Consider the following 10,097-nt stretch of genomic DNA (forward strand, 5'->3'; position numbering starts at 1 on the left):
AGGTGTTCGACAGTGCAACGTATACCCATTCGCTACAGCAAGCTATAACGCCTGGCTTTGGAGCATCTATACATCTACCTCATTACGAACTCTCCTTCAAAGGCTTAGACACTCTCTGCCCGTGGAAATGAATCTGCGACGCGTCAAAGTACGAGTGAAGCAGCAACACTCTTTCACGACTCTGTTGCCCTCCGCAACCAACACGTGAATGCGCAGTGAGGCACTTCACCATCAGCACATGCGCGTCGATGTGTGCTTCGATTTCAAAACCTCACTTTGACTTGCCCAGAGTATTTGTTTTTCAACTTCCTACAAGTGCAACATCAAACAGTCAAGTCCTCGACAAAGAGGACGACCATAACTGGCACATAGAGGTCATATCAGCACAGCAGAGAACATGGGGCTCATCTTCGACGATCCAATCGAGGAGCGCGCCTTTATGGAAACGGACTTCTCTAATCCAGTCTCCCGGCGGTTCTTTGATGGGCAGTATCGCGATCCAGTATCTACCAACGCGGCAGAGAGTGTTCCTGCCGATGTAGAGCATAGTCAGACGCGACTGACGGACTCAACCTCCAATCTACGTACATACCATGATGAGATGATTGCACGCTTTCAAGACGGGATCAACTATCCTCAGCAAAAGGTCACAGGCCCAAGTCATTCATTCAATCCATCATACACAGGTCCAGTCTGGCCGGCCCAAGAGCAAAACCAAGCCAGTCGCTTCAACCCATACACAAACTCCCGGCGCCAGCAGCAGCCTGCCGAGAATCTAACCTCTGCAAACGGCGACGGATTCAACGATGCACCTGCTGACAAGCGTCCACGACTAGATCCTTTGCCAAGTAAGAAGGTATTTCTAACTCGTATCGTACAAAATCTTGCTCAACCTTGTGCAGCAGCAGCGACAGCCGAGCATTATAGCACTCAACTCCACTCACTTCAACGTGATATATCATCTCCATTTGGCCAGCAGAATTACAGTTTCCCGACTGGTAAGAACATGATCGAACCGAGGCCAGCCACGGTACTGACACTATCACAGGCTTTCTTAGAAGTAGCAGGCCACAGGAGGGCAGGCCATCTGCTTCATTCACTTCTCGAGCACCAAAGGGACTTTCGCCACTCAGCAGAGGCCTGAGCTATTCAATACAGATGCAGGCCAGCCTGCTGCCAGGGTTCACTGACCCCCTAGGCGCTGGCTCGACAAGCACCACATCTAACACCGCTCCTAGTGGTCGAGCAGACTCGGGTGTCGTTATACCTTCTGCAACCGCCTTGCTACCAGCTACCAGCCTTACTAACACCCTTTCCGGACCTCCTTCGGCTACTCACAACGACCAACTTATGAGAACACGAGATCTCAGCCGCGTGAACTCCAAGAATCTGGTCTTCGCCCTCTTCAACGAGTGTCTGCGGCCCCCATTCGAATACTCAATCAATTTGAGTGAAATTTCTACCTGGAATCCAGATTGGACGCTCGTGGGCAAGGTGACGGATCGCACGATGCGGAACGGCTTTGTGACGGAGGAGCTATCCACTATGCAACTTCAAGCTTATGGGCTTGCGGTGAACAAGAAAAACCCGAAGAAAGTCGGCGATCGTCTCAAGAAGCAGCGTAGCCGATTCGGCAAGGAGATTTACAACGTTGGGGGCAGTTGGGACGTCAATTATGCGCTGAGAGCTGGTCCGCAGAATGATCTCAAGGCGGACTCTTGGGACGATGGCCAAGTTGTCTTTCAACACGCCAAACTCTCCGACGTCTACGCACCCACTGCTCTTGCAAATTGGCCTACAGGACAGGATCGCGGAATCATGACCATGTGCCTGGACTGGGCTAGGCAGCACCATGCGACATATCCTGGCCGTACGACTCGCGATTGGAACTGGATCGTTAAGCAATTGGGCAACCAGGCTGTGGGCCCAGTCGCTGTCGCGCCACACGCCAACCTGGATCTCGAGAAGAAAGCAGCTATGAATCCATGAGCGCCATTATAATGTCCTTTGCATGACTTGGGCCAGGAGGCGGATGATTGTTTCGGCTTTTCTGCGCTGGATGGATGGTTTCGGAAGAAAAGGGCGTTTTGGAGTTCGAAAGACGATTGCGTCGAGAGACACTCCTTATGACAAAGCTGATGCAATCAGCTGCTTACCAAGTCGGATTCTTTTATGATTTGGAGCGATACAGAGATACCTTTGTGATTAACTAGAGGCCTTGTGCTATTCAGTGGTAATGGGTTTGTTCCAGCATGAAATTAAGCAATAGGTGAACTGTATCCCTCACCGTATTCCTCACACGTGTGTCTCCAAGGGATCAAGACATTGCTGCCACTTAGTGTAAGCCTGACCGTGCTTATGTCTTCGCTCTGCGAGAGGTTGCGGCATCGCTCTGCGTATCCGAACCTGACTACGAGAGACTGGGACTGGATCGTCCAGCAGCTTGACAATCAGGCTGTGAGCCTAGTCGCTGCTCAGCCTCATGCTAATCTGGATATCGAGTGCGCCACGAGAATGGGCTTTTAAGACGGTGGTTATGCTTCAAAAGGATTTATGATTGCCATAGAAACTATAGATGATCAATCGACTTTGCTGCGTTCGATCCTATTGTGCCCTGACAAAATCTCCTTGTGTGGGAACGGAGGTAGCTATTCTCTAGAAACGTGCGTTATAAACAATCGCCGACTCACAAGTTCCTTTCTGACGCGCCAGATCAACTCATTGTAGAGCTACTGTCGCTCCTGGGAAAGCGATCCGAAAGAACTGTGGCCAAGCAATAAATTGCAATGTCACATGTCAAGCAATGTCTCCCGAGATTTCTGCGTCCTGCGAATTGCTTTGGTCCGGCTTAGCTAGTCGTGTCGAGAGCTCTCTGTGTTGAGCAAACGGGCATAGAGTCGCTGAAAGGCTCCTGGAACAAAGTCGCCCGAGAATTTAAGAATGCTGTGTAACAGCTGCGTTGCTTTCGTCCTCATGCCGTTCAGGTATAAGACTAAATCTTTGCACTATACTAGCCAATAGGACAAATTGCTCGTTAAGAGGATTATATACGCCCCCTTAGTGCTTCTTATTCGCACAGGGTATAGTTGCGAAGAAAAATTCCACCTCTAGTGGCCTACATCACTGAATTCGCTAACCCGACACTGGACCCGCATGAGTGAGTGAATCAACGGAATCACGAGCTTGGAACATTAGGAAGTCTCACATGCTTTTGTTACTGGTCCTGCTTGTGAAGGCGAAGAGTCTGACTGGAGGCCCTATTGTTACATGTGAGAGGGAGTGAAGGAGAGTTGCAGCACGTGCGAATTGCAAAGCGTCCGTGCTTTGCCATCGTTTGCTGCTTCACGTTCGATTATAAAAGGCAATCTTCAACCTCCTTTCAACCTCAAACATACAAACTTCGACCAGCAACACTCCTTCTCAGACAACCACCTCTTCACGACTACACTCGCCCATCCCAAGCACTTTTCACGCCCTACCGACACACCGCGAGCGCAAATATCCAGTCCCAACGCCACGATGTCGTCCGGCAAGCAATGCTCCGAAGAAGGTGAGTCTTGCCTCGACCAGCTTGATCGTTTGGTTCGTGATGCTAACTATGGCAGCAGCCATTGAGCACACCCAGCTCTCCCCGCCTGCATACCGTAGCCTTTGCGCGCTTTTGGAGTGCGCTGAAATAGCCGACGGTTACGAGGACGGCATGCTGACGGTCTGCTTCAATGGCGCTGAGATTGTATTCGCCGACAAGATGAAAAACTCCACAGTCATCTTTGCGAAGCCCACTGAGCCGTCCGACGTAGACAGCAAGGGAGGCAGCAAGAGTTCTTCCGGTGGCTCACGCTCCGACGCCAAAGCTGGCAAGGCCCCTCCGCCGTGCTCTAAGAAGGGAGATGGCAAGGGCCAAGATGGCGGAGAAGGCAATGGTCGACGTAGTGGGGATCCACCAACGCTTGGAAAGGTGCTCCGAACACCCGTGAACGTGAAGTTCGATCTCCCAGACATGGCACTCGGCGCTCGCGAACTATGCTGTTACTTTCCGCACCAGTCCCAGTGGGCTGACTACCTGATTCGGCTTCTGCGCAACGGGTGGAAGGTCAAGGATATCGCGAAAGCGCAACTCTTCCACCGTGGTGAGCTGAATGCCACCAATCTGACCAGGCGACACGATGCTCTCCGTCACCAAGTTCTCGTCGCGGGCCGCGATCACTACAACGACGAGAATTGGACAACCACGAGATGGCTACAAGCCAGCCACGCCGACTCCCTGCCATTTAGCACCGCTCCTGCTAATGGCAACTTCCTAGACCTCTACGACGTAACGACCTGGACGCCTCGTCGAGGCCAGACCGCAACAGGAGGATACCCTACCTTCGAGCAAATCAGGCAGGGCGTCGACGTGACTCGAGAGCCGACAGGCGAGGATGCTGGCGTATTCACGCGTACTGTGCAGTTGGTCTTTGCAAACTACGATGCCGACTGGCATCGCGCGCATCGCATCGATGAAGTCCCAGCAATCGCCGGGGCTCTGAGTATCCAACCGACCAACGAGGCACAGAATACTGCCACATGGGATCAGAATGCCCTCACTCGGCTCAACAATAATGTGCTTTAACTGACGACGTAACAAGGTCGCACAAAGAGCTGCCTTCATGTACCAGAAGATGCTGAACGTAGCCGAGAAACAGCAGGCAGGCGAGAAGCGTTGGAGGGAGAATCGGATTCTTGTATTCGGGTTTCGGGGAGGAATGGCGTTGATTTCTGGTTTGCTTTCAGAAGGGGCGCCTACATTGAATATACCCAAATTGCATTTCGTTACTGAATTCTTCAGTCTGATCCCAGTGACTTGACTTTGTCATGCAGGATATAAAAATTCACTTCCTTGCGATTGACGGGTTCGTGATTCTTACGGAAATTTCAGGTCGATATGTTGCCGTTACATGTCATGAAATGACCTAAGGTGAAGAAGCGCAATGCTCACCAACGCAACCCGGCTCAGTCAGCACTGCGGGACTAGGGGTAGTGTAGCGGGAATAAGTGTTTGCGGACTTATGCGGCGAGATCATCTCCAGGTGGCCTCTCGCAAGCTCTCACTTCCTCTTTTCTTTCGCTGTAGGTACTTTCTTCAGGCTCTTGGCGTCCAACGTGGGTGTTGCTGTACCTTGTAGAGGCTTGGAAGCAATGTAGCAGTGATGTCTGACCTCCGAACACACACGCCACACGCCCAGGATCGTGATCGGGCCCAAGCCGAAGAGTGCTAGGTCGATGAACAATATGCAAGATTCAAGAGTGGAGATGAATATCTGAAGTGGATGTATTCCAATTCTCACTTTCATAAAGAGCCCAAGCGATTGCAATGGACCAAGCATGCTGGAGAAGACCCACGCTGATCTAGATCGGCGTGGGCTGCGGAAGCAGCATGCGATTACTGGTGATCCCCTGATCGTGGCTCGAAGGATCGTTCACAATCCTGTCAGTTTGTCCCACGACAGATGGAGCGTGTTCTGCTGGTGGAGTTTCACAAACATCGCAGTGATCACTCCCGTACATGACTCTCCGCCGCGAAGCAAGCAAGCCAAGCCTGGCAAAGCCGAGACGGTTCTAGTCATAATTCACACGAGCTTAGAGATTTCGCCGAGGTGAAGGCCGTCAAGGCGATGGATATCACACCGTAGCTCCTGCCTTTGCCTCGCTGTACTTCTTCAAGTCCTCGCACCACAGCTCGAACTTGTCATCGAGAGTCTTCTGGAACATCCACTTGACGGTATATGCGAGGAAGCCACCCATAACTTCCCAAGTCCTGAGTTCGCATTGATTTTCTCCTCTTGCAATGATCTCATGAAATCTCTCTGATCTGAGACCTCTCGAAGCAAAACCGCCATGAGTCTTCCACGATACCCTGTAGACCTTGTTTAGATCTGCAGAATACGATCCATCCTTTTCTCGTGTCTCTTGATCAATATACTCGGTGGGCTGCTCAGGAGTCGAGATGTCGGTGACCAACAAGCCGGTTGTCGTTGTTTTGGAAGGCTTTCCCGCGTCCATGATTACGTGAAACTCCATGATGGTGCCTTTTCGCATATGACTGAAGTCGTCCTCAGGACTGGGCTGCTGGACTATCTTCACCACAGGCACCCAGGTATTCCATTTCTCGTAGTCTGCTATGTGTAGTACGTGCTCAAAGACCTCAGACGCAGGCGCGGCAATGGCCAAGGAGTGGGAGAAGCTGAAGACGGCGTCTTTGCGTGGGACTGTTGGCGAGCAGAGTCCATTTGCAGGCGGCCAAGCAGTATTTTCCGACATTGTCGTCGGTGATCGTTCAGAGAGAACTGTATACATTGGCACCGCAAGTGCAGTCGTCATGACGCTCTGCCTCGGCAGAAAGTCGGCACTCGGTCGGGAGCCGGGTCTGGAGGCGACTTCCATCTACATACATACATCTATCCTCACACTGGCAGAAGATTAAGCTCGAATTGAGGACTTTCCATGCTCCATAATAACTCCTCGTCTCTAGCCTCGCAAACGGGCCACGAAATGTATCCAGAGCCTCGAGGCATCGGAGACATGACTCTGGAGATCATGACGTGTTGTCAAAGCACGCTGTCAGCTGCAACAAGGCTGCGACGTCCTGGATTAGAAGAACCGGAGCTTTTGGATATAGACTTCATCCATCCGCAAGGCCGGCGAAAAGGACTTGGAGGTTTGCAGAATCTATTTGCACGAAGATGAAGTTGATGATAGCTGTGCCTACGGCTATTCCCCGGCTCACTCTTCATCTAGATCACAGCGACTAGCTGGGCTCTAGCGAGTCGCGACTACATATATCGCCTTGCAGGATTCCCGGTCCGATCCTTCACACTTACGCACAAGTGCATCACATATTTCCGAGAATTTCTCTTGGTAATAAGATATCTGACCATTCAGTCGCGTGACATTTGTGTAGACAGGCCAATGAGCAGCAGTAGATTTGTGTATTATGTAGGCGGTGGATCCGCTATATCTTCGGCGTGCATGGTAGCTTCTCTTGTTGGCTTTTGGATGCCAGGTCAGTCTCTTCATCAAGAGCAGGCCGAAGAGTTGACAAGTCAAGAGTACTTTATACAGCCATTGGTGATTTGAACCTTGTCATTAGATTTTTCTTTCAAGATCTTGTGTCTGTGAAGCGAGTCGTGCACAGGTTGCCATTGCATCGTGTGGTCGGTAGTCCCCGTTCTGTTCTAAAACTTCGGGATTCACTTGCCTTTTGAAGCGTTCCAAAGGTGGGGCGTCGTTCGTATACAGCTCTCCAACCATAGGTCGTGCCAATAGCACTAGCTTCTTCCCGGACACTCAGCTCCACGAGCTTCATTCCGTTTGGATGAGCCGTGAGCTAGCAGTAGAGCCGTCTCGCAGGCGGAGAGCGGGAGCAAAGCAGGATAGGGGTGTTGGTACGACATGCCAGTTGTGTCTGCGAAATATTATGTATCTTCAGTAGTGGTAGTCACAGTATCTGACCAGACTCTTCCACCAGTCTATTCGTACAAATACAAGCAGTCAATGCTTCCCAACGTTGATCTGCCGTCAAAACCAAAATTCATCAACGCCGGGTATTCCATATAAGCCTGCGATCTATTGTGCATGCCCTGGGTATCACAAAGACCGCTCAAACGCTAAACAAGCCAAAAAGTTCAAAGGTTATTGGTGTAGAAGCAGATCGCTTGAACGCAGTTGTTGGCCTCCCATATTCGTTACAAGGTAATGAATTATATCGGCCGTAAACTCCGTGCTGGTGTCATGTCGCGTGAAAAAGGAATTTCTCTCGACGGTTGAGGATTCCAGATGTGCCGTCGAGGAAAAAAGAGATCTCAGAAGGTGGACCACACCATGCCGCCCTCAGAACGTGCCATGCTGCCGATGCGCATGTCTTCTTGTGGCTGCTGGGTTCTTGGAATAGGCATGGCTGTACCGTGGGAGCTGCCCGAGGAATCAGCAATGGAGCTCGCGCGAGAGTGGTGCAGCTTCTTGATGATCTTCCAATCATCAAAGCAGGTATTGCACGACTTGCTCAAGAAGCCGTTGGGGTGAATGCGAGCATTCTGGTCGAGAGGGATGTTGTATTTGATGTGATAATCACAGACGAGGTTTCCACAACGCCGGCAGTGATGTCTCCGGAAGAACCAGGTGAAGGACTGCTTGCAGACGAAGCATGATGTTGCCGACTCATCTGGTTTCCAGTGCGCAGTGGTGGGTGTGCCTGTGACTTCACCCATTTCTTCTAGCGAAAGCGTCTCGCTTGCAGCGCGACTCCAGCCCAGTCGCATGGACTCTACGTCCTCGCGCTGGCCAAATTGGAAGCCGGTATACTCAATACCGGCTGGCGAGCCTGCTTTTGCTATGTCGTAGCTACTTTCATTGCTTGCAGGAGGCGTATCTGGGGCGCGCGGTCGGCCAGGGATATCGGTGGGACGTGTGCGATCGTGTGGGCGCAGCGCAGCCGGTACATACATCGGTCCACGGGCTCGTCTTAGCTGAGGAGGGTTCGCATTGGTATGGTAATTGGTAGGCGAGATGTTATTCGAGGGTGGAGTGGTTGCTTGCGATGCCATTGGATTGGTCTGCGCATACAAGAATTGTTCTGGCGGTGACGGTCCTGCGTGTGGATAGAGGAAGGATTTCGAGGCGTTGCTGTTCGCGCCAAGCTGTGTCGTTGCCATGGTGTTGAGTCGAGGTCGAGATAGGTGTCGCTAGAGGCGGTCAAGGTGGAAGTTTGAGGTTGGGGCTCTGCCTATCTGCCGGCAGTGCTCATGGCTAGCGAGTCGACAAAGGAATGGACGCTGCAAGGCATGCACAAGGAAAGGCAGGCGCGGCGAGGCGAGGCGAGCAGTAGTAATACATGTAATGCAGACTACTATCTCGCGCTGCGTTGCCTTCCCTGCAAAGCTACGGTACGGCAGCCGTGGGTAAGTTCGGGCGCAAGCGGGCAATGCCCGATGAAGAAGCTGTACACGCGCCGCGCCACGCTGCACTGCGACACTTCTCAGCGGTGCTTGGCAGACGAATAGCCAGGCTGCTGTATGTAATCCAATACGTCTGCCACAACAATAATGCGGAATGCGAACCACGTCCCAACACAGGACGCATCGTCACACCTCTCATTATTATTGGCGCCTCGGCCGCTGACAAGCAACCAAGCGGCTGTGGCGCGCTGATGATTGGGTGTCGCGCTTTGCACAGATAAGACCATGCCTCTTTGGGCCTCATATCATATGCAGGAAATCTGACTAGCTTCAACGGCGACAGGCAGTGCTATGCCGATGAATGCCGGGGGCCCAGGCCAGGCCAGCGGCGCCAGGCCAGCCCAGCGCCTTGTGCTTTGTCGTCTTGAAACTTAGGATGATTCCCCGTTCCGCGCCTCTGGGAGTATCCGGGGTTTCGTCAGTCACACTTCACCCCGCGGTCGCGGGGATTTCAACCATACGTAAAATCGCACTTTGTTAGTAGGCCACACGTAAATCTCGATATAGTCGTACATTCCAGTCCCATTCGGATATCCAAGTAGGTGCAGTAAGGAACCGCGAGTCCAAATATCATATATATAGCCTTGTCCGAGTGTATAGTGGCTGTAGACCTCACTGCCGCCGGTTTCTTATGTAATCCTTGGCAAGCGCGTCCACCTCATTCTAAGGCTCGGCTAAGAAGGTCAGTATTCGCGCACTCTGCAATGCCGAGAAGGCAAGCCACCTATACAGCCGGATTGAGGTCCTACGGTCGCAATTTGGTCACTAATATGCCGGAAATCTACTGTCTCTTATCTCTTATCGTACTTATATTCAGTTTCCCATTATATGTGCTCTACAACATTGCTGTCGTCGAGATTTACGTGTGGCCTACTAAGAAAGTGCGATTTTACGTATGGTTTAAATCCCCGAGCGCGGGCGAGGGGTGAAGTGGGCTGACGCAACCCCGGATAGATTGCATTTCCAGTAGCTTGATTGTCGATGCATCTGGCTCCGGCTCCGAGAACCAGCCTCGGCAGCACCGCTCGCCATGCTTCGCGAGCACATGACTGTAATAATCCCTCCGATGCGAGGCGAGCGCGTGTTGTTTCAGGAGGGCATATG

The 10,097-nt window shown here is 51.9% G+C and overlaps 5 protein-coding genes across 5 annotated transcripts; 3 read left to right on the forward strand and 2 right to left on the reverse strand.

The window, feature by feature from the left end:
- Nucleotides 1–397: 397 nt before the first annotated feature.
- On the forward strand, nucleotides 398–1,989 carry MYCFIDRAFT_81897 (uncharacterized protein; the record flags this gene model as incomplete). Its single annotated transcript, XM_007924616.1, has 3 exons — nucleotides 398–848; nucleotides 903–998; nucleotides 1,049–1,989. 3 exons carry the CDS (start codon nucleotides 398–400, stop codon nucleotides 1,987–1,989), a joined length of 1,488 nt encoding a protein of 495 aa, XP_007922807.1.
- A 22-nt stretch (nucleotides 1,990–2,011) lies between these two features.
- MYCFIDRAFT_171771 (uncharacterized protein) lies at nucleotides 2,012–5,014 on the forward strand (the record flags this gene model as incomplete). The annotated part of the gene is made up of 20 exons (XM_007925191.1): nucleotides 2,012–2,159; nucleotides 2,192–2,201; nucleotides 2,232–2,244; nucleotides 2,270–2,288; nucleotides 2,315–2,433; nucleotides 2,468–2,501; nucleotides 2,528–2,663; nucleotides 2,694–2,723; nucleotides 2,751–2,765; nucleotides 2,802–2,841; nucleotides 2,883–2,921; nucleotides 2,955–2,978; nucleotides 3,080–3,110; nucleotides 3,159–3,279; nucleotides 3,315–3,521; nucleotides 3,556–3,586; nucleotides 3,617–4,603; nucleotides 4,629–4,838; nucleotides 4,861–4,926; nucleotides 4,958–5,014. The coding sequence occupies 20 exons, from the start codon at nucleotides 2,012–2,014 to the stop codon at nucleotides 5,012–5,014; spliced, it is 2,337 nt and encodes a 778-aa protein (XP_007923382.1).
- Nucleotides 5,015–5,661: 647 nt separating this feature from the next.
- Nucleotides 5,662–6,300, reverse strand: MYCFIDRAFT_133117 (uncharacterized protein; the record flags this gene model as incomplete). Its single annotated transcript, XM_007925192.1, has 1 exon — nucleotides 5,662–6,300. The coding sequence occupies one exon, from the start codon at nucleotides 6,298–6,300 to the stop codon at nucleotides 5,662–5,664; it is 639 nt and encodes a 212-aa protein (XP_007923383.1).
- Nucleotides 6,301–6,531: 231 nt separating this feature from the next.
- On the forward strand, nucleotides 6,532–8,825 carry MYCFIDRAFT_206668 (uncharacterized protein; the record flags this gene model as incomplete). Its single annotated transcript, XM_007925193.1, has 9 exons — nucleotides 6,532–6,581; nucleotides 6,605–6,740; nucleotides 6,778–6,925; nucleotides 6,954–6,966; nucleotides 7,016–7,190; nucleotides 7,247–7,361; nucleotides 7,390–7,442; nucleotides 7,478–7,677; nucleotides 7,705–8,825. The coding sequence occupies 9 exons, from the start codon at nucleotides 6,532–6,534 to the stop codon at nucleotides 7,733–7,735; spliced, it is 921 nt and encodes a 306-aa protein (XP_007923384.1). The 3' UTR covers nucleotides 7,736–8,825.
- Nucleotides 7,421–8,825, reverse strand: MYCFIDRAFT_210365 (uncharacterized protein). Its single transcript, XM_007925194.1, has one exon. It carries the CDS (start codon nucleotides 8,688–8,690, stop codon nucleotides 7,842–7,844), a length of 849 nt encoding a protein of 282 aa, XP_007923385.1. The 5' UTR covers nucleotides 8,691–8,825; the 3' UTR covers nucleotides 7,421–7,841.
- Nucleotides 8,826–10,097: the final 1,272 nt, after the last annotated feature.

The sequence above is a fragment of the Pseudocercospora fijiensis genome (genome assembly GCF_000340215.1).
Source record: "Pseudocercospora fijiensis CIRAD86 unplaced genomic scaffold MYCFIscaffold_2, whole genome shotgun sequence".
Classification (NCBI taxonomy): Eukaryota; Fungi; Ascomycota; class Dothideomycetes; order Mycosphaerellales; family Mycosphaerellaceae; genus Pseudocercospora; species Pseudocercospora fijiensis.

Bases quoted from the DNA above. Each gene is read 5' to 3' on its own strand.
- MYCFIDRAFT_210365 (XM_007925194.1), bottom strand. From the start codon at position 8,690: ATGGCAACGACACAGCTTGGCGCGAACAGCAACGCCTCGAAATCCTTC.